Source organism: Thamnophis sirtalis, unplaced genomic scaffold (genome assembly GCF_051295495.1).
Source record: "Thamnophis sirtalis isolate CommonGarterSnake01/CBP01778 unplaced genomic scaffold, rThaSir2_p1.2 scaffold_4, whole genome shotgun sequence".
NCBI lineage: Eukaryota > Metazoa > Chordata > Lepidosauria > Squamata > Natricidae > Thamnophis > Thamnophis sirtalis.
The window spans coordinates 105248033-105271287 of NW_028261384.1; the positions used below are offsets into that span (position 1 = coordinate 105248033).

At 37.1% G+C, this 23255-nt stretch overlaps 1 protein-coding gene and 1 long non-coding RNA gene across 2 annotated transcripts in view; one reads left to right on the forward strand and one right to left on the reverse strand.

The window, feature by feature from the left end:
- The first annotated feature begins 1461 nt into the window (after positions 1 to 1461).
- LOC148046023 (uncharacterized) lies at positions 1462 to 21993 on the forward strand. The gene is made up of 4 exons (XR_015696452.1): positions 1462 to 1737; positions 11080 to 11174; positions 14927 to 15111; positions 21211 to 21993. It is a non-coding gene; the product is annotated as an uncharacterized LOC148046023 (long non-coding RNA).
- Positions 9133 to 23255, reverse strand: part of KCNA7 (potassium voltage-gated channel subfamily A member 7) — a 31206-nt gene continuing 17083 nt past the window's right edge. Inside the window, exon 2 of the mRNA XM_014065088.2 lies at positions 9133 to 12885. Within this exon, the coding sequence (XP_013920563.1) occupies positions 11995 to 12885 (891 nt within the window). The 3' untranslated portion in view covers positions 9133 to 11994. The remainder of the gene's footprint in view (positions 12886 to 23255) is intronic.

A 23255-nucleotide genomic window follows, 5' to 3' on the forward strand; every position in this document is an offset into this window, starting at 1 on the left:
AGCCATGTCTTGTGTTTCAGGACAGAGCTATTCTTAGCTACCATAAGATGCAGCTTGTTTATGTTGGAGGAACAAGTTTGGCCTCAGCTGACAGGGAACCACATGTGATTCCCTAAACCCAAAGTTAGCACAAGGCATGGCATGGGGTCAGGTAACATCTTGAACTTTCTATGCTGCCTACAATGACCTCTCCCTTGTGGATCCACCTATCTCCAGCCCAGTCCATCCATTACTAAAGACCTATGTTGGGCTCTTCCTTGTAACAACATTAATATACATTCCTCATGTCCTTCAGTTGGCAGAAAAATATTGTTAACATACCATGACTTTATCACACCTTAAGAATGTGATCTGGCAATGCTGCTGCCCTTACAAGAAACAATGTGGGACATTTCAGGACAGCAATTCACGGAGTGTCCTCCTTCACTTCCTAAAATGGGGAAAAAAACCATTAATTACTCTTCATATTGATGTGCCAGGTGGGATTGAGGGCTTGGGTGCTTCCTCCAGCTTCATCCTGCACTCCTGGTATGCTTTATTTATTACTTATTTTTACTTACTTAAACAGTGGGGCTTCAAACCACAGTCCCAAAATGAAGACAACCTCAGCCCACTTAATAACAAGCAAGCTGTATAAGCATGATCCTACTCTCACCTGCTCTTCTCAGAAACCCCGTGAGAAATCAACTCTAGAGAACTAAAAGGAAATATTCGTATAGGCCCACCCAGTTCCCACAGGACTGATATTTCCAATCTCTCCAGTGGAGGCAGGGCATTTGTGAGCTGTGCAAGGTTGTGTCCTCAACGTACCCCCTAGCATTTCCTACCACTTACAAACACACGTATTTTTCTTTTACAGTTTTTCGCATGATATTCATATTGTTATGACAATCTCTCAAGAAACTGGTAGACCATTATTAAAAATCTGCAATATTTAAAATGTTAAAACTGGTACAGAAGTAAAACTATCTTAAGGAATGACCTCATTACTGGCAGGACCAGGAAATATTCTGTACATATACTTCTTTTGGAAAGCAGCTGTCTATTTAATATGAAATATGAGCTACCAGGAAATTAATAAATCTATATTTAAAAATAGGATAATTTATACAATGTAAAACTGATTGTGGAGTTTTAAAGAACATACTGATTGTTGTTGCAGTGTTCTAATTCCCCAGATGATCAATGTTTCCATTAAAAACCAGAAAGAGGATGCAGAAACCAAGTATATGAGCCAAGGTGGCGCAGTGGTTAAATGCAGCACTGCAGGCTACTGCTAGATCAGCAGGTCAGCGGTTCAAATCTCACCGGCTCAGGGTTGACTCAGCCTTCCATCCTTCTGAGGTGGGTAAAATGAGGACCCAGATTGTTGGGGGCAATATGCTGACTCTCTGTAAACCGCTTAGAGAGGCCTGAAAGGCCTATGAAGCGGTATATAAGTCTACTGCTATTGCTACTTTCTCACCATCTGAACAAAATACCTGCAGATGTGGGGAAGGGGAATGCCTTTAGCAGGTTTAAGCAGCCAACAGAATTGGGCAGATGCCTCTCCTGCCTATGCCTTCCCCATCTCTATCAACAAGTCATTGTAGATGGTTTACACAACAAGGTGTGTGGCAGAAGAAGAGGGGAAGCACAATTTAATAGGCAAACAACTAAATATGACTTCTGCTTCCCACTGAAGTAGTCTGAGGATGAGATGGAGAAAGTGACATCATGAGGACGTCTCTTAAAAAAGTAAGTGAGGTGTCATAGATATGCTGTGATTAGGACTCATAGATGAGTCCTTCACCTCTAGTATATAGTATATTTCGCTAGACCTCCTTATCTGGTATGTATTATCAGGATGACTACAAGATGGGAGCAAAGTAAGAAAAGTGTGGATGTTTCTTCACAGCTATCTAGTATTTATCTGGATTTTGGTAGCCCAAATATGCTAACCTTACAATCTGCCGTTGTAGTGCAGAATTTCATCATATTAAATATTTATCCAAATCTTTAATAAGGAAATCAATTTAAATCATTATTTTTCTTTAGATATTAGGAAGAATTTCTTGAGGATAAGAGCTGTCAACTTCTTCCAATCCTGTTATGTTGCCTCACTGTGGTTTGGGTTGGGAGGGGTATTCTTAGGAGGGATGAGCAAACAACATTAGAAGTGTATACTAAGAATATATATTCCTAAAAGGGTCACTGAAAGTGTGAAGGTCATCCCAGCTGCCTAGTTAAAGCAAGTAGACACTGAGCAGACATTGGGCAGTAACAATATAAAAAGATTGTGAGGCTGATCATTATTCTCGGTGTTATCCCTAAGTATGAATTTGTTGCTTTTGAAATCTTTCAGCAACTATATTGGCCATTTTATATAACTTTTGTTTTATAATAATTCTGGTGCAAATATGTATATGGGATATATAGTTTATGAGGTGCAATAAATACCCATCACCCATCCTCCAATGTTTTACTTTAATCTCCAATAACCAGTTGATGGAGTTGAAGTAAGCAAATTGGATCCTATGAAGAAGCTGGATTGCCTACACTTGCTCTTAAATAGTACTTAGTGAAAAGCAGCATTTTTGCTGAAATGACTAAATGCTTTTAACATCTGCTTGGGAGGCTGAAATCTGGCAGGCATTTCCCCCCTCCTGTATTAAATTTCTGTATCTCAGTGGGCTGAAGAAAAAGCAAAGATAGAGTAATGGAAGGAAGAGTGGGCAGACATAGATCTATAGAAAAGAAGAAAACCTACTTTCTAATAATTCCTAATTTTTCTTCTTTTTCACCCTTTTTAAACCTTTTGATTTTATGGAGATGGTAAATTGTGAAAAGATTAACATTCTAAAAACAACAAAAAGTCATGATAACAATGTTACTTTTTTTGTTTGCACACACCTTAATTCAGGTTCAATCTCTTCCAGTAGTGATTTAATACTGTATACTCACCATACATATCTGAATTTAAAATTATAACAAGGCCATTTGTGTCCTAAAGCAGTCTTCAACTGATCTCAGCCCAAAAGTTGAATTATTTTGCATTTTGATTAAACCTCTTTCCTCTGTAATAAAATGGCAACATTTTAAAAAATACAATGCATGGCTGCCTCGTGATGTTAACAATCTATAAGGTGAGGCAGCTGCCTGATTTTGCCTAGAGACAGAATTAGTTTTGTAGTCAAATTAAGATCCCCAAGGTCTTAATCCAGGATAATGTTTCCATCCAGAAAAAATATTTTCAATGGAGATTGTCTCATTGTTCATGCTACCCATACAGTGCTTTTTAATGCCTAAAACTAACTTCTCTTAACATTTTACTTCTCAGTCATAGTGGTGTAGAGTATTTGTGTGTGTGTTGGGGGGGGGGGGTGTCAAGTCTGTCTGGAATTCAAACTGCTTATATTTAAACTTTGCTAACTCAGCAGAGGAGAGCAGATGACTCAACTGCCAAGACAGTTTATATCTTGAGAAAAGAAATGGGAGTTGTTGAGTTTGATTGAAAGAAGTTCATTCTAGGTTGCTCCTGAACTAATCAAAGGCCTTGCTATTTGCTCCACCCTCCAAATCTGATATATTTGCACTAAAATACAGTTTGTTTTGGCTTATCTTACCATTTCAAGCTGGAAATTATGATTTAGCACACCATTGCCTGAAACTAAGGTAGTAGGAGAAAGACTGGATGAGAAAAGCAGTTATAATGTTGGAATAGCATGTGGGAAACCAAGATTCAGGTCCACAGTCTGCCATAGAAGCTTACTGGGAGATTTTCAGATAGACACTCACTTTTAGCCCAAATTATCTCATGATGTCGAGAAGATGGAGTGTTCAATATGCTCTGAACAAAAAACAACAACAGAATATAAAACAAGCAAATAAATTCTTGGTCATTACATTAGAGATGTAATTATCTGCATTCACCCTCTATTTTTTCAGTAAATAACCATTTACCTGTACTTGAAATTTATTGTAGTTTGATAAAGGAAGCATATCTTCATGACAGCATAGATGATGACAGCTGAAAAATATATGATCATTTATAGTAAATGGCAAAGTTCTGTAACAATCTGTTTCTGAATATCCAGAATTCAATTCAAAAGGATTGCCGTGTGATTCCGAGATACCTGGTTGGATCTCATTGAATAGATCTAACATATAAACCTTCTCTTCTTCAGATAAGGTTATGGCCTAGAAACCAGTTTTGATGAAGAAATTTAGATTAATCCCCAATATTGATGATTCTACTAGTGCAAAAAATAATAATACATGATCCTCTTTCCTCATTTATCAAATATATTTTCATTTTTAGAGGAACTTATATAAGAGTTCCAATTTCTACTCATCAATGGAATTTCAATTTTCATTCCAAAATGGAAGGGGGGGGGGAAACTAAGCTAGATGTGAAAAAGACAGGGCAATTTATCCATTTTCTAAAAAAGCAACTGCTATATATATAGAAAAATGTGATTTAACCAACAATGTAGTAAAATGACAATGCTTAAGAGATTCTTGCCTAAATATCTGAAGATAAGGAACCTTGCTGGATTACCTTTGCTGGCAAAGAATCAAAATTAAGGTATTTGTAATTAAACACCTTGACAGTTGTCGTTTTATTAGAAGCTAAAGGAATTATTGATGAACATCTGGTTACGCGACTAGTGCAAAAAAAGAACTATATATGACAAAAAAATGATCTATTTATTACTAAAATAAGAGATGGGTCAGAATTGAAATTAGTGACATATATGGCCTTTTCCTCTTGTTTTCTATAGGTCCAAGACGTGGAGGATCAGATTTCAAAAACTCATAAGCCCCTATTATAAATATTTTAGGGTAGTTAACAGTATAGTGGAACAGTGCATGGTAGTAACAACTTCTTTAAACAAGAGTTCCACAATCAATCTTTATAACTACTATGTACTTTTATTTTTTTCCTTATACCTGGCCAGATAGCATTCAGATACTGTCATCCTGCCTATACTTACTTGAAACAAATCTACTCAGATAATCATACTTAACACATCCCTACTAGAAACAGTAAGTACAACAGGATGTAGCTTATCTGTCATGTTTTATAGTTAAGATTTATTATGTTTTGAAGAACCATAATTTAAGCAGCTAATTCTCAGACTTTCAAAAAATTATACAAATAGATCTGCTGGGGATGGGGATGGAGTAGATTTATTAGAAGAATTTTTATGGCAGGGAGTGCTCTTTTTTTAACGCTTTTTCTGCTTTTTCTCAGTGCTGGGAAAAGCATTGGCCGAATTTCTGATTATTCTGCAGTTATTAGTTATAAACTTTTTAAAAATCTGTCAGCCTTATTTAGTAAAATAAGCACTCACTACAGAAGCAACTTCTTCAGCTATATGTACCTCTTAGATCTGAGAACTAGGAAAGTTGGTTTCTGCTAAGTCAAATTGTTTTTGACTCTTTCTAAACCATGCTTAGTTGGATTGACCCAGACTCAAGATACACATAAGCCCTAGATCCTACACAGGTGGTTTCTTTAGTAAAAATAAACATATAAAGGTAATATGTGAGTGCTTCCTATAGTTTGTCCTTTGGCAATCACTATGTTATTATTGCTAACTATTATTAAAATTACTGTACTATTACTATTCAATATATTATACTCTATTGCTTTTACCTATTAAAGGTAAAGATTTCCCTGTCCAGTTGTTTCCGAATCTCAGGGGCGGTGCTCATCTGTATTTCTTAGCTGAGGGAGCCAATGTTGTCTGAAGACAATTTCCATGGTCATATGGCCAGCATGAGTATACAACGAGGTGCATGGAATGCTGTTACCTTCCCACAGATGTGATACTATTTATCTACTTGCATTTGCATGCTTTCGAACTGCTAGGTGGGCAGGAGCTGGGGCAAGGAATGGGAGCTTGCCACATTATGTGGCGCTCAGGTCTCAAGCATTAGCTGTCAGCTTTCCAGTGGACAAGCTCAGCATCTGTAACTGCTGAGGCATTGCAACCCCATTACTTTATTAAAATTGTCGATATGTAGTCCTCAATTTATGACCATGTTTAGAACCAGAATTTCCATTATAAAAGTGACTATTAAGTGAGTTATTTCCAATTTTATAATTTTTTGCCAGTTTTTAAGTAAATAACTGTAGTTGTTAAGTGAATCGCATGGTCATTAAACAAATTCAGAATCCCTCGTTTATTTTTCTTGTCAGAAGCTGGCTGGGAGGGTTGCAGATGGTGATCACATGACCCTGGGATGCTGCAACCATTATAAATATATGCCAGTTGCCAAGCGCCTCATTTTTGACTGTTTCTGTGGGATGCTATGATGGTTGCAAGCATGTGTATTGGTCATAGGTAACTTTTTCATTTTAATTTGAATAGTTGCTAAACTCAAAGTTGTTAATCCAGAACTACCTATAAACTATGCTGTGCACTATTACTAGTATGCATCCACAATGCCAGCATGTAGAATGTATTTTACCATTTTTTTATATTATGCTTCACCTTGCTGGGTTCTATACTTTTCTTCTCTTTTGGACCATCCATTCCTTCTAAAGAAAAAAAACAACAGTTTCTTTAATTTGGCTGATTGTCTAATTGCTGGTGGTTGCAGAGTTGCATAACACATGTCCCTTGTGCCCCCTTCCCTCACCTGTAACAGAATAACAGAGTTGAAAGGTGACTTTGGAGGTCTTCTAGTCCAACCGCCTGCTCTAGCGGGAAACCTATACCATTTCAGACACATGGTTGTCCAATCTTTTCTTCAATGTTGGAGCATCCACAACTTCTGGAGGCAAGACTTTCAACTGATTAATTGTTCCAACAATCTTGAAATGTCTCCTTAGTTCTAGACTGGTTCTGTCCTTTATTAGTTTTTGTCCATTAATTCTTGTTCTGCCTTCAGGTGGCTTTGGAGAATAGGTTGACCCCCTTGTCTTTATGGCAGTCCCTTAGCTAGTGAAACACTGCTATCATGGCAACCTTCTTCTTTTCCTTAAACTAGACATACCCAATTCCTGCAACCGTTCTTCAAATGTTTTAGCCTCCAGGCCCCTAATCATCTTTGTTGCTTTTCTCTGCACTCTTTCTAGAGTCTCAACCAGTGGTGGGTTCCTACTGGTTCGGACCAGTTCAGTCAAACCGGTAGTGGTTTGGCAGTCTGGGTCACTGGAATCGGCAGCGACCCAAGCCTGCCATGACCTTAAACTGGTTCTCCAAGTGGCACCATAGGTGCCACCATCTTGTTTTTTCTTTTGCGCATGTGCAGAACAGTTTTTATTAGACTGTGCATGTACATACTGTGCGCATCAGGCATGTGTGCATGGCGTGTGCACAAGCAAACCAGCAGTAGTGACTGCCGGAACTCACCCCTGGTGTCATCATCTTTTTTATATCATGACAACCAAAACCAAATGCAATATTCCCAAGTGTGGTCTTACCAAGGCATTATAAAGTGGTACTAACACTTCACATGATTTTGATTCTATCCCTCTGTTAACACAGTCTAGGGCTGCAATGGCTTTTTTGGCAGCTGCAGCACAATGCTGGCTCATATATAAGTGATTGTCCACTAGAACTTCAGGATCCCTTGTATGTATTGAACCAGGGACCGTTATTCTATATCTCTGCATTTTATTTTTCTAGACTAAATATAGAGCCTTATTTTTCTCACCATTGAATTTTATTTTACTAGATAGAGCTCTTCTTGAACCCATCTTCTGGAGTGTTGGTTATTCCTGGCAGCTTGGTATTGTCTGCAGACCTAATGCCTTTTCCTTTTATCCCCTTGTTAAAGTTACAACTTTACTGGCAACTCTGCCTCGGCCAGCATTTCCTAACTTTAGCCAATTTAAGATGTGTGGACTTCAATTCCCAGAATAGCACTGCTGGCTGGAATATTCTGTTAGTTGAAGTCCACCCATCTTAAAATGACTAAGGAGGAAAGAGGGCAGCACAAGTACCTATAATTTTGTTCAAGCCATCTGTTCTTCCACATGCTGATGGCTACAGCGCTGCAGGCTTTCAAACAGGTTTTCCAGCTGCACACAAAGCCATTGAGCTGAGACCTGCCTGAAAGATCCTGTTGCCCACCTCCAATGTAGTTTTATTAAGACATATATAATGCATGATAACATTTGACACTGATACAGATGAGCCTGCCAATTCATTGAAACCAAAGAAACCAAAGAAACTATAGACAATGAAGCATTTAGTTTACCATTAACATTTGATTCAAAGCATTATGGAAGAGAAGGTTAGCAAAAACTAGTCCAATATCCTTTTTATATCAATGCCTAATTATTATTTTCTGGAAAAAATGTGGAGACTTCAACACTGATGGTACTGTGCCAAAAAAAATAATAATGGAGGGGCAACACTCCCATGTTATACTGATGAATGTAAAGTTTATCAGTCTAAAGCAAATGTGGAGCATCCCTAATGACTTTTTGCAAGGCTCATTATGGGGAATGCTGGAAGCTGCCCTTTAGCAACTTCAGAAGGGCAACAGATTTCTCAACCCACATCCAACAGGTGTTTATAATTATCTCATTATCCAACAAAAGCTGTAGCAGCTTCCATCTGGATCCCAGCTTTGGAATGCTTATATATGTTAATTTCTTCCAAATATTTTCTAAGCTTTTACTCTAATCCTATATCCACAATAGTTGAGTAATAAATGCACATACATTTGTGGATGGTACCATTTATAAATATAGCCACCGTGACTATACTTAGCAACTATAGTGCAATTGTTTTGGTCATAAGCTACATCAGTTACTGAAATTATGCAGAGAAATTACATGCTACTCAAAATGTTTAAATTAGAGTTGGCCCAGACAGTATTCTTAGTTGTTAAGAAGGATCATTAACACCTATGTTCCTGGCAAAGGCACTATGCTACCAAATAGCTACATGAACTACATACTGTATCATGTAACTTTAAGATTCCTTCACACAGAGCATTTATGAGCAACAAGGTGGCAATTCTCACCAGAGTAATCCATTTCTTCTTGCACTTATTTTCATTGTTAGTAAGCATGCCTTTGCATAATGCACAGAAGGCATATAGATGTTTCTTTTCCCCCTCGCACACACAATAGTAAAATATTTTATCCAGAGAAGAAAACTTGCAAGAAATTTAGGACAAATAAAGTTAATTTCTTTAGACAATGCTTAACTAATCTGTAGAATTTCCTCCACAAGACATAATAAAAAGTCCTTTTTAAAGAAGAGACAAATTTATAAGCAGGGTTCTCTTAGTACATTTAGCCATAGTGTTTTATTTGTCTTATTTTTCAGCAAACCTTATTTTAAACATAGCTTCTCATTAAGTTTAAAATTATAATTCTGTAGTGTTTATGCTCTTCCCATTTCTTTCAGGTACTAGTAGAAAACAGGAATTCTTTTAAAAACTCAATTATTTCACTCATATATTACAACTCTATTTAAGAGCTGGTTTACTGCCAAGGCGAATTTTGCTCAATCGGTTGTATTTTTTGAAACACTGGGCATCAACTCCCAAACTTCCCAGGTTTTATGGGAGCCAAAGTCCAACTTACTCAGACAGCAGCACCAATACTGGAAAATAAATACTGTGTTGGTTTGGTCCAGCAGGCTCTTGTTATGTTCACTCTGGCTGACCCATTCCATTTGTTGAACCTTCCCCTTCCAAGAGGAAGATGCAAGAATCTTGTCTTCCTTTGCACCTCTTCACCCTACCCTGCCCATTCTTGTTAACAACATATTCTACATAGCATTACTTTGTCATTACATTCCTGAACTAAGAAATGGGCAGGGGGGTAATTTAACTGTAGCTATAATATTTTTTATACATACCACATTATCCACTTGCCAGCCATTTCTATTGTATTGCATTTCTGTTGAGATATTTGTAGCCTCTGTACTCACTGACACAACTCACACTATTGTTTAGATTCACTTATTCACACTCTGTCCTTTAAGCTTAACTGAGCTCAAGAAGCTTTTTTTAAAAAAAAATTATATAGTTCTTTTTGCCCTACTTTAAGATAAAGCAAACATAATTAAGAGAAAGTGCTGTTGTTTGACCAAAAATGTAAACTCTTCCCTTTCTCTCATTTTAAGACTACTGTGATACAAATTTTATTAATACAAATAAAAGTATCTGGGAAATGCCGGTTAGAGAGGTCTTTCTCTTTTTCAGTTTCACTTTTACCCCAGCTGATGGGTATTTATTATTAAGACTTTCAGAACCACCCTCACTTCCATTCCCCATGAATATTTCATGGGATAACTAAAAGGATTTACCTTTAAAATTTAACCCATTCATTTCCAGTTTAGTGCCCTCTCTAATTATTGGTCTACAGGTTTAAAAATTCCATCCAGAAAGAATGTAGCTGTAATCTAATGAACATGGAAGAGATAAAGTTGGAAAAAGCTTGTATTTTAAAACATATGTAAAAGAAACTGCTTGAGAATAGCTAGCAGAAAGTTAACCTGAATTAAAAGCTTAAGATTTTTAACAGTTATCTGGCTTTTGGTGGAAAAGGTCTGTGTTGTCCCTGAATGCACTTAACAGTGGTTAAATTGAAGCAGGAGAATTTTTATCCTATAAGTATAAAAAGCAATAGAAGAGCACAATGGATTGTGCATATTTGTAAGAAAAGACTATTGAGTTGTCCAGGAACAACTCATATTTTTGGCACCATAGGCAAAAGAAACAATAGTGCTGAATGAGGGATTAAATAATAATCAGTTGCTGCTCTTTAATGGTATTCTAAGGAGAGTCCGTATGTGATTAATGCACCAGGCTAGAAACCAGAAATTTTTGCCTTAGAGATAAAATCAATTGGGTGAATTTGGGCTCGTTGTTCTCTCTAACCCCAGGAAGAAGGTAATAGAAAACCACTTCCAATTTTTGGAAAACCTGGACAGACTAATCCTAGTAGTTGACACAAGTCAATGTGTCTCAAAGATATGCACATGTGCACCCACACAATGTCTGTTTCTCAATCTAAGCTCCTTTACCCTGCTTTTTTAAAAAGTTGGGCTGGTTTGAGGTATAGTTAACAGGGTTGATCTTAGTTTCAATGTTATATTAAATTATCCTTTTTCTTTGTAGGAGACTGAACATGGAAATAGAAGAATGTGCTGAGAAGAGGATTGCATTAAATTACAGAAATAATAAAGTAGTTTCTAAAACACATTATACAACTAGTATGGTTTTGCTATTGCTTAAAAAACAAGAGCAATTTTCGAAGTAAATTCCCAGAAACATGAAGGCAAATTATCTGTTGTATAATCTAAGTAAAGAAGTCCTATGTTAGGAAAGTAGGCTGATGAAAACCTGTAGAAGTACTAGTAGTAGTAGAAATAGTAGTAGTAGAAGTAGTAGCAACAGCAGTAGCAGCAGCAGCAGCAGAGTAGCAACAGGCCTTCTCTTACAGATGTATTTACAGTTCCTTCTTAGTATGATGACAATGTTGCTTGTAATATCCTGAATCAAAAATGACTGCCTGATAGCACTCCCTTATTTATCCCCACACTTGCTATTTGGGGTCTGCTTGTCCTGGGTATGTTCCATTGAACGATCCAGCAGATGTAACCCAAGAACACAGTACTGTGGTTTCAGGAAGGCATGTTCGTGCCCTTTTGAGTCACATAAGGATGGTAGGTAACGGGGTAAAGGGAAATAAAAGAAGCAGAAAGAGCCTTTTTTGATGACTGATTACAACTCCCAACTTAGGAAAGAACAATATGGCAGAATACAGTATGTGTTTGTTGAACTGCCTCTTTGTGATTTAATTCATTTTTCTTATTATATATAGTCTGATCCTTTGGCAGCCCATTGTAATTTGTCCCATTCCAAACCCTCCCCTCTAAATTAATCTCTGAACCCATTACAAGTTTTTAAGCACAACAACAGGTCAGACTTCTCGCTCATGGCCTTATTATGCAGAACTTTCAAGTTAAATACACTGAGATGAAGTAAAGAAAGTCATGTAGCAGACAAGAATTGCTTGGGTAGATGAGATGATCAAACTTGGGTCACAAGACGTTTGTTGGGTGCTTCTGAATTGCCTATAGGTACCATACCATCTAGAAATTCTGAATTGGGTACAGTAAGTTCTTTGTCACCATGTTTCTCTCTATGTAGAGCTTTCTCATGAATATGAACTTTTCTCTGGATGGCAGCAAGTTCTGGGGATGGTGGTGGGGTATATGGGCATGTTGTAATGTGGGTGTATTGACCTTGATCTTCACAATCAGTTTCTCGGTGATAAAAGTAGCTGAAGTTGGAGACAATGACAGGTACTGGAAGTGAGATAGTGAGTACTCCAGCAATGGCACAAAGAGACCCCACAATTTTGCCTCCAATAGTTTCAGGGTACATGTCACCATATCCTACAGTCGTCATGGTAACCACAGCCCACCAGAAGGCAGCAGGGATGCTGGAGAAATTTGATTGTTCGTGATCAGCTTCTGCAAAATAGACAGCACTGGAGAACAAAATGACTCCAATGAAGAGGAAGAAGATGAGCAAGCCCAGTTCCCTCATGCTGGCTTTAAGTGTCTGACCTAGGATTTGCAATCCTTTGGAGTGTCTGGAGAGTTTGAAGATTCTAAAGACTCTCACCAACCGGATGACTCTGAGGATAGCCAATGACATGGCAGGTTGACTTACCCCACGCTGGCGTGCAAACTCTGTACCAAGGGCAACAAAGTAAGGGATGATAGCTATAAAATCAATCATGTTCATGATATCCTTGAAGAAAGCTGGCTTACTTGGGCAGGCTAGGAATCGCACCAGGAGTTCAAAGGAGAACCAACAGATGCAAATGGTTTCCACAATGAAGAAAGGATCTTCAGAATGAGATTTTGGTGGCATTATATGCGGCACACTGCTATTCAAATGATGGTGCACAAGCTGTGGAAAGGAATAAAGGAAAACAGAACAACTTGATTAATGTGACTTAATTAATCTGAAGGATGTGAAGTACAAAACAATGATTTCAATTAGAAGAGATGGGCTAAATTGGTGAGCATATTAAAGCAAGTTTTTTCAAACTGGCAACTTAAGATGTGTTGACTTCAATTCAGTGGTGGATTCCTACCTGTTCGGACCGGTTCGGCTGAACCCGTAATAGTTTTGCAGCCTGGGTTGCTGGAACCAGCAGTGATCCAGGCCTGCCACACCCCTGAACCAATTGTCCAAGTGTGCCATAGGTAGCGGCATCTTGTTGTTTGCTTTTGTGCATGCGCAGAACAATTTTTATTTCACTGCACATGCACGCACAACGCACCCACAAGCAAACCGGCAGTAGTGCCTGCCGGAACCCACCCCTGCTTCAATTCCCAGAATTCAGGGAGTTCAAATCCAGAAATCTTGGAGTTGCAAAGTCTGAAAAATGTTACTAGAGATTACAATGGAAACACACTCAGAAGGCTCTACAATTGAAATGGCTAGGCCACCATATACTCTGCCTAAAAATATCAATATTTTTCCAAAGACAAATATGTTATGTGCCCATATATTGAAGTCTTCACAACTGTCACTTTATCATCATAAACACTGCCCTTGAATTATATTTCTACTGTACAGGTAGTCCTTGATTTAGGACCACAATTGAGCCCAAAATGTATGTTGCTAAGTGAGACATTTAAGTGAGTTTTGATCCATTTTATGACTTTTCTTGCCACAGTTGTTAAGTAAATCATTGCAATTGATAAGCTAATAACATGGTTGTTAAATGAATCTGGCTTCCCCATTGACTGCTTGTCAGAAGGTCCCCAGAGCACTACAACTGTCATAAATATGAATCAGTTGCCAAGCATCTGAATTTTGATCACGGAACTATGGGGATGCTGCCATTTTTGTAAGTATGAAAAATTGTTATAAGTCACTTTTTTCAGCGCCATTGTAACTTTCAACAATCACTAAACAAACTGTTGTAAATCGAGGACTACATGTTGCAATTTTTCCTAGTTCATTCTCACTAGCATGGCCTGCCCTTTGATTAGACAATAAAATTAATGAGGACAATAAAAGTTAATAATCACCAACCATGTTACTATGCTCACTGATTTTTCCTCGATTTAGTGTGCTATAATGTCTGGGATTGCTTTCTTTATCACTCCCAACTGGAATTGACAGAAGCAGCCAATTTTGCCCCATTTTATGACCTTTCTTGCCATAGTTGTTAAGTGAATCATAGTGGTTGTTAAGTTAGTAAGATGGTTAAGTGAATCTGTCATATTATATAGAAATAGAATAGAATAGAATAAAATTCTTTATTGGCGAAGTGTGATTGGACACACTAGGAATTTGTCTTTGGTGCATATGCTCTCAGTGTACATAAAAAAAAAATACATTTGTCATGAATCATAAGGTACAACACTTAATGATAATAAACAACAACAACAACAATATAATCTGCTTTCCTCATTGATTTTGCTTGTCAGAAGTTCACAAAAGTGATCCTGGGATCATTGCAACCATCATAAATTCATGCCAGCTGCCAAGAATCTGACTTTTGATCATGTGACAATGAGGATGTTACAATGGTTGCATGAAAAATGGTCATGTCACTTTTTTCAGTGCCTTTGTAACTTTGAACGATCACTAATTGAATTGTTGTAAATAGAGGACTATCTGTACTTCAGCATGCCTAAATTTCTTGCTATTATCAAGGACAGAGGGCTGAAATGAAGTCTTTCAAGCATGTACCAACTTTATTTGATGCTTGACAGTCATCTGATATGATTTCTGCAGAAATTAAAAAGCAATCCAATTGTACAATGAAGGGAAATGTCCAGGACTCCATTCTGCACAATGAACAAGAGTGCCCAAATAGAACAGGGCCAGTGTACAATATCGTATTTTGAAAATAAACAGAATATGTTTCAACATTTAAAGAGGGAGGACTCAAATCACCACCACTTCAAACTCTTTCTATTCCCCCATCCAGAGCTATTCCAGACAAATTCCCCTATTTCCATCACCCTGCCACATTGTTCCTGCATCTAAAGATGAAACCAGGAGAGCACAATATTTTACATCTCTGACAGAAGGGCAAGGTGAAGTTTGCCATACTGTATTCCCTTCATGGCTGTTCGGAGTTCTGGCTCAGGCAATGACGTGGAAGGATGGAAGGTAGGTTAGAGATTTTTAAAAAACTTTGATTTACCAGAATGGATTCTTGGCCATTGTTGCATACAATATGGTTAGTCAACTGGCAAAAAGTCTGAATTGTGAAGCAGAAATCTCCTATTTGATGAATCATAGTTCTGCCATTAACTTTAGGAGTAGTCTTATATGAACCTGTCTCTTTCCCATCTGCTATGTGGGTGATGGGGGTAATCATGTAATAAAATTTACAACTAAATCATGCATATGCAAAATTCTGAATCTTATAAAATGCTATACAAATATTAAAATTTTTTCACTCTATGCATTGCACATGTTACATATTCTTGTGAGATAGAAGGGGAAAATAATATGAAAACTGATGTGCTCCAAACTTAATTCAAGAAAACAGACTGGGGGGTGGGAGTGGGGAGACAGATTTGGAAAGAGATGGTAGAGAATATGGGATACTATGTTGGTCCAGTTATTTGCAGAAGGAATCAAATTAAAGTGTGCCTAAAGGCTGGAGAAAAGCAGAATGTCAAGGTCAGATGTTTCTCCCATCTCTGTCCTCTGGTCAGCTCTGATTTCTTGCCTCTCTAATTTTGACTTCTGTAGTGGGGCCTGCTTGTTCTGCAAAGGAGGGAAGTACCTGTTAGTTGTCTGGAATTTCTAAGATCAACATGGACTTGGAAAAACCCCAGGACTGAACTCTGTCTGTCTGATATGTTTCTAGAACATGTTGAGAATATTTGTTCAGCACATCCATATATTCATATCCCTGGGCTTAGGATATAAACAAAAGTATTTTTACTTCTTTGCATTTTCCACACAGTCTTTTTTGTTTCATTAATATTCCATCAGAGGGTTTGTGGCAAATCCACTGACATGTCACACACCTCTATCTATCTATCTATCTATCTATCTATCTATCTATCTATCTATCTATCTATCTATCTATCTATCTATCATCTACCTACCTACCTACCTACCTCTCTCTAGCAAAGGAATTACATTAATTGACTTCAGTCAGCTCTCTATGCTCAGATCATATTATACCCTATTTTCTACTTAGATGTTTATGTAATCAAATTGACATCATCTATCTATTAGAGGGAGGTATCAGCAGACTTAAGAAAATGCTAGGCCTTGCAGAAATGCACAAAATTTTCCATAGGCTGGTGGTGGTCAGAATCCCCAAGAGTCAGAAAGCTCCAATTGGAACTGCATATATTAAAATGGGGAAAATATCAAATCCAAAATGCAGGAATAGAATGACATTTGCTAGAAAAGAGTGCAGTTGTCTGGCAAAAGAAAATTCCACACTGCAATATATTCTTACTTTTCATGTCACACATATTTTACATAATACTTCAAAACACATATTTATTAGTTTCTGTGCTATACATTTTTATTTTTTGTGGATCATTATTTTTGCCTCCTCTGATCTTTTAAAAGATACTCCAATACACACTACATAGGCTACATAGTATATATTGGGATAGATCTACTAACTGCAGATGCAACTACTGTACAACTATTTTATCCCTCTTTTCAAATCTGCTTTAATTGTAAGGGACTATGGATGCATTCTTAATTTCCATCTCCTACTATACATTCACAAAAACCCTGCAAGGTAAACTTGAAATAAATAAATGATACAGATATTTACTTATTTGTAACCCATCTTTATTATTTTTACAAATAATTCATTGAACACTTCCACAATTCAAGAATATAAGGAAGAGAGAGAAAAAATATTTTTACTAAATTTAAAACATTAGCTACCTTTAAAAAAAAGTTTATAGTGAACAAAATGTTGAACTCAGCACAGTTATTTTAAAAAGTCACCACTGAAAACGCATTATTATTTTTTTGCTAGAAAAATCAGGCACACTCTGAGTAGGATTAAGATTAGGATGCAGCCTAGGGTTAAATCCCCACAGATACACAAATGTGCTTTCCTCCCTTCTTTGATGGAAAAGATATTGAAATAACTCATGCTGACCCACAGCCTAGCATTACTGCATCTCAGTAAAAAGGCCCAACACTGAAATGTAATGAGGAGTGGCATCAAGTTAGCAGTGGGCAGTTTTTCAGTTGTCCTTCTCCCTTCCTGCATTTCCTACCATCATGAAAACCAGCCCCTCATTTTTCTGCTGAACATGTGCTGGAGAAGGGCAACTTGGAGATGGGACCATGTGCAGCAACAGTCAGTTCAAATGGAGGGAGCAACAGGGTGATCAAAGCCCCATCTCTTTTTAACACAAATCATATGGATTGCACATACATGTGCTGAACTTCAATGGCTTAGTTCTGCCTGCCATTTTGAAGCCACTTATCATCACTGTGGATGTTCTTGGTTGGGTGTTCATTATTATTATTGTTATTATTATACAATTGTATCACAGCGGCCAGTTGTTTCGCCGGATTTGGCATTGGTTACTAGTCGGGCCCCATCCAGGGGCCTAGGACGTCATAAGGTATTTTCGTAATATGCGTGCAGATCCAAGCAGTGCGACTTTTTGCATTTGACTGATGGTGATTTTGTCAATGTTTAACTGTTTTAAATGTAATTCCAGTGCTTTTGGAATAGCACATAGTCAGCCAGATGTTCAGACTGGATTTGACATGTTTGTCTACCAAGGACCGGGATGTTTGATGGTGTTATAGATATTGTCGCAGGATGGAAGCTGTTCCAAGTAAAGCATAACCTTCTGCAATTGATGGCAAATTTGTCAATACCTATGGTGTTCAAATGGTGCTCCAGTTGTTTTGAGATTGATCCCAAGGTACCTTAGAATCAGAATGTTCAAGTCTGATAAATTTAGAATTTCCAAATAGAGAGGTAGCCGTTTAGATATTGTTCCAAGGGCTCCAATTACAATCGGGACAACAATCGGTTTCTTTTTCCACAGTCCTCAATTTGCAATATATAACTTCAATATGTATGTATGTATGTATGTATGTATGTATGTATGTATGTATGTATGTATGTATGTATGTATGTATGTTGCTTATCTTCAATTCGTGCCTCACCAGGTATTGCAATGTCAATGAACCAAACTTTTTTTCTTTTCAAATATTGTTATGTCAGGTGTATTGTAGGCCAAGTGCCTGTCAATCTGAATTCTGAAATCCCACAAGATCTTGACTTTTTCATTCTCTAGAACCTTCTCAACCTGATGTTCCCAGTGCTTTTTGCTGTACTCAAATCCAAACTTCTGGCACAATTTCCAGTGAATGATTTTAGCAACTCGGTCATGGCGTTGTTGGTAGTCAGTTTGTGAAATTTTGCTGTACCCACTGATCAAATGGTTGACTGTCTCATCTTTCTCATTACAGAGGCGACATTTGCTATTGGTGGTAACATACTGAATTTTTGAATTCATGTAATTTGTGGCTAAGGATTGTTCTTGAGCTGCCAAAATAAAGCCTTCTATTACTTTTTTCAGTACTCCTGATCTTAACCATTTCCAAGTTGCTGTTGTTGATTTAATCTTCAATTTGATTGACAGTCTGGATTGGTAAAAACTTAATATTTCAAGTCCTAACCAAGAACCTAAGAGCTGTTAAGGTAATGTCTGAGTATATAAGAAGCTCTGAGTCAGGTGGTTTTTTGCAGTCAGAATATTCAGGTCTGATAACTTCAAAATTTCCATGTATCTAGACAACCCTTTGGGTATTGCTCCAAGGGCTTCTATTACTATTAGTAAAACTATTGATTTCTTCCTCCACAATTGCTCAACCTCAATTTGCAGATTGTAGTATTTTGTTATTTTTTCTAGTTTTTTCTCTTTAATTCGTGCATCAGCTGGTTTTGCAGTATCAATGAATCAGACTTTTTTATTTTCCACAATATTGATGTCAGGCGTGTTGTGGGCCAGATGTCTGTCTGTTTGGATTTGAAAGTCTCAGAACATCAATTTGATGTTCCGAGTAATATTTGCTACATTTGAAGCAGTGGTGGGTTCCTACCAGATCCTACTGGCTCACCTGAACCGGTGGTGGTTTGGCGGTCTGGGTCGCTGGAACTGGCAGTGGCCCAGGTCTGCCATGCCCCCAAACCTGTTCTCCAGGCAGCGCCATTTGTTTTTCAGTTCTATGCATGTGCAGAACAATTTTAATTGCAGTGTGCATGCATGCACAGCACGCATCAAGCACGTGCATGCACACACACATGTACGGCATGCACACAAGCAAAACGGCAATAGTGGCTGCCAGAACTCACCCCTTATTTGAACTCAAACTTCTGGCAAAGCTTCCAATGTATGATTTTGGCAACTTGATCATGATGCTGTAAATGCTTGATCATGATACTTGATCATGATGCTGTTAGTTTGTGAGATTTTACTACAGTCACTGATAAGATGATCCACTGTCTCATCTTTCTTGTTGCTTAAGTGGTATTTGCTGTTGTTACTGACATGTTGAATTTTAGCTTTCATGGAATTGGACTGCAGGGCTTATTCTTAGGCAGCCAAAATGAAGCCTTCAGTTTCTTTCTTTAGCACCCCTGATATCATCCAGCTCCATTTTAGCTTTGTATCTACCTTTCCTTCAGTGTCCTTCAGGTATTGACTGTGAAGGCTTCTTTTTCCAGTTAGAAATGCAATGCTCAATTGTTTCATTTTGATATTCTGCTTTCAATCTTACTGTTTTCAAGAAGTTTCCCTTGAAGTTCACCTCCTTCAGCAGGGGCTCTCTTACTTTTTTTACATAGTCATTTAAGCAGTGTTTTCCACTTCTACAGTTTGTTTCACCTGTAAGAGTTCTCTGCCACCATGACATCTAGGCAATTACAATAGATCAATATCACTTTTTGGGTGCAGAGTATGATGATTTTCATTAGTTTTCTTGAATTTTGATCTAAGTTATCAAGTTCTAGCTGAGTCCAATCAATTATTCCAGCTGGGCATCGCATTACAGGCACTGCCCAGATGTTAATTGCCGTTATGATATTTCCTCCACTTAGCTTTGGTCTCAAACTTTTCTGGACTCTATGTATTTTGTTGTAGTAACTTCTTTGACTTGGATGTACAACATATTGAAGCTTCCAAAACTCCTAAGTAGTTGTACCATTCTTCTGGTGTTACTGCTTTTATCAAGTTCAAATTCATCATCTTCAACAATTTTTCCTGCCTTAACAACAATTGTTGCACATTTGTCAATGCCAAATTGCATCTCAATGTGTCTATTAAACTCCTCAGTGCCTTTCAGCAGTGAGCTCAATTCAACTTTTGTTTTTCCAAGAAGTTTTTAATCATCCATGTAGAGCAAATGTTAAATTTTCAACCTTTTTTTGCCAATTCTTACCCACAGTTTATTTTGTTCAAAATGCCTGTTAGTGGCACCATCGAAAGTACAAATAACAGAGTCATTTTGAATGACAAAATGACAATGAGTCATTTTGGAAGATTTCTCGTTTGAAGATTTGTTAAATTCACCAAGTTCTTCTCCACAGGCCATCAATTTAGTTTGCCAAAGTGTTATGGAAGTCTTCAAGAATTTTTGGATGTTGCTGCTAATTCCAAAAATATCTAAGCATTTCTCAATCCAGTTGTATGGGCCCACATCAAATGCTTTTTTATGATTAAGCCAGACCATGAACAAATTTGTTTGTTTTTTCTTTGAATTCTTCAAAACCAGCTTATTATCAGTTGGTCTTTGGTTCCTCTTGAATTTTTGCAACACCAATTCTGTTCTACAGGTAAAAAGATATCCATAAATTGCTTTGCAATAATGCCTGTAAGTAATTTGCATGTTGTTGACATTAAGTGATTGGCCTGTAATTTTCAGGTTTATTTCCCCTTTCTACATCCTCTGAATCAAAAACGTTCTTCCAGTTGTTAGCCATTTTTCACTTTCTGATGTTTTCAGAACCTGATTCATTTGGTTTGCTAATCTTGTATGCAACCAGAATCCATGCAGCTCCAGGTTTTTTTCCAGTTTTTTATATTCTTTGTTTGTTTTGCAACATTTCTTTTGTTATGTGAACATCTTCCAGTCACTTTCAACTTGCTTGATCCATTTTGCTTCTTGCTGTTTTCTCAACAGGTTCTTCCAAAATTTCACTTTCAAGTGTCTTATATAAATGATCCTTTTTTGCTTGAAATTGTGTTTTAGGGACTGACCAGAAGTACCTCAATGAGACAGACAGAAAAAAACATGGGTTCTGAAGAGTCTCACATAAATTCTGTCTGACAAACTGATGCTGATTGATCTTCGGATTGGAACTTTCCTGGAGAGAAAGTGAAGAAGGAGCTGCGTCTCATTATACCCAGAGGAATGTAACAGGTTCCTCATAGGTCAGAGATTGGCTCTCTGAATCAGCGTCGGGGGAGGCAGCATGGCTGCTATCAAGTCAGGGGCTTCTGGACTAAACATTTGAGCAGGAGCGGTGTATGAATGGAATATGAAACCTGGTAAGAAGATTAAATTAACCAATTGGCATAAATCAGAATCTGGAAAAGGCAAAGAATTTTGTGAGTATAAATAATATTGACGGATAAATTGGGATTTTGGCAGAAAGAAAAGAAAGAAGGGGGGGAAATTGTGTTTCAAATCATTAAGCCCAAATAGAACTGCTTGTTTTAAACAACTTGGAGACAGAAATGACAAAACAGAGAATTGACTAACTCATTGAAATACAAACTTTGAATTTTAGATTTGAAAAGATTGTGTCTTTAAAAGAGATTAATTGACAATTGGGAATTCTATAAAGGGAAAGGATAGGAGAAACGAAACTTAAAAACATACCAAGGAGACTTGCTTTGTTTGAGTTTATTCTAATATGCATACCTTAAGCAACTCTAATCAATGAGAGGTGGAAAGTAACAAGGAAAAAAAATCAAGAAAAAGCACTATTTACTCCACTCATAATCCTATCTTCTCTGGATTTAAAACTGGATTTAAAAATATCATACTGTATTTCTGGGAATCATCGAGTTGACGCAATATGGAACCATTTGCCAGAGAAAAGAACAAAGAACAAAGAAAGTGAAGTGATTAAGATGGCTCCCCCTTTTCTTCCTGTCCATTTTAGCTGAATGGGAATATGCTGGATCAGAATTGTGAAATAAGAAGAAACCTTGGAAAACCTGGAACTTAAATTATAATTAACTGTATAACTAATTGTAATCTTGGAACTGGTCATTATGGAAAGGTGGGAATTTGAAGAATTATGTCAAATTATAAAAAAAATGCATAAATCATTAAAATTAAGCCTAAATAGAATCTTGAAGTTAGAAACTGAGGAGATGCAGGAAATGAGGGAAGAAGAGGGGGAGGGTAATGAAATGGTAGAAATGAAGGAAAATAAAAAGCAGACAAAAGATTTCACTGGGTTTGACAGTGGCATAGGGAAAATTGAAAAGGGCAGATATGTCCCAACAAAGAAAAGGGAAGAGACAGGAAGAGAAAAGAAAGAGGGGGGGAAAGGAGTGATAAGAGAAAAGAGGAAGAGAAGACAGGGAGACAGAGGATATGCCAAAAGATGCAGAGTGGGTGGAGAAGAAGAAAGATATACCAAGAAAGAAAAAGCAGTTTAGAATTTGGGATAAAAGACTTACTAGGAAGAAATCAGATATTTAGAAATTGTTATGTGGAGAATATAAAGAAGAGGTATGTGATTTATTCTTTTACATGCTAATTAAACTGAGTTGCTAATTGATTGAATATGATAATGGAAAGAATTAAACATAGGTCAAAATCTATGAAATATAAGAATTCTTAAGATGAACAAAAGTGAAGTGTGTATTGCTTGTTATTATACATAACAGACTAGCGGAATTCTAACGAGCATTGAACAGCAAGGATTGTTATTTAAAGACAATTAAATGTAAGCTAAGTTAAGATATGGAAAAATGGAGCGGGAACATGAAACATACTTATAATGGAAAATTATTGAGATATAAAGACAGAACTAAAAATTGGGGCATGTAATGATATATAACTATACAATATTATGAATAGCTGGGAATTGTAACCAGGTCCACATTTCGGCCAAAAATAAGTTGGGTGTGTGTGTTTAAAAATATAATTGCTATATATGTATACTTTTTGCTTTTCTTTCAAAAAAAGGGGAGGATATATGTTAAAATTAAAGATGTTTAATGAAATGAAATTATAAATACCATCAACATAAAATGGAGCCCGCTCAGAAGCTGAAA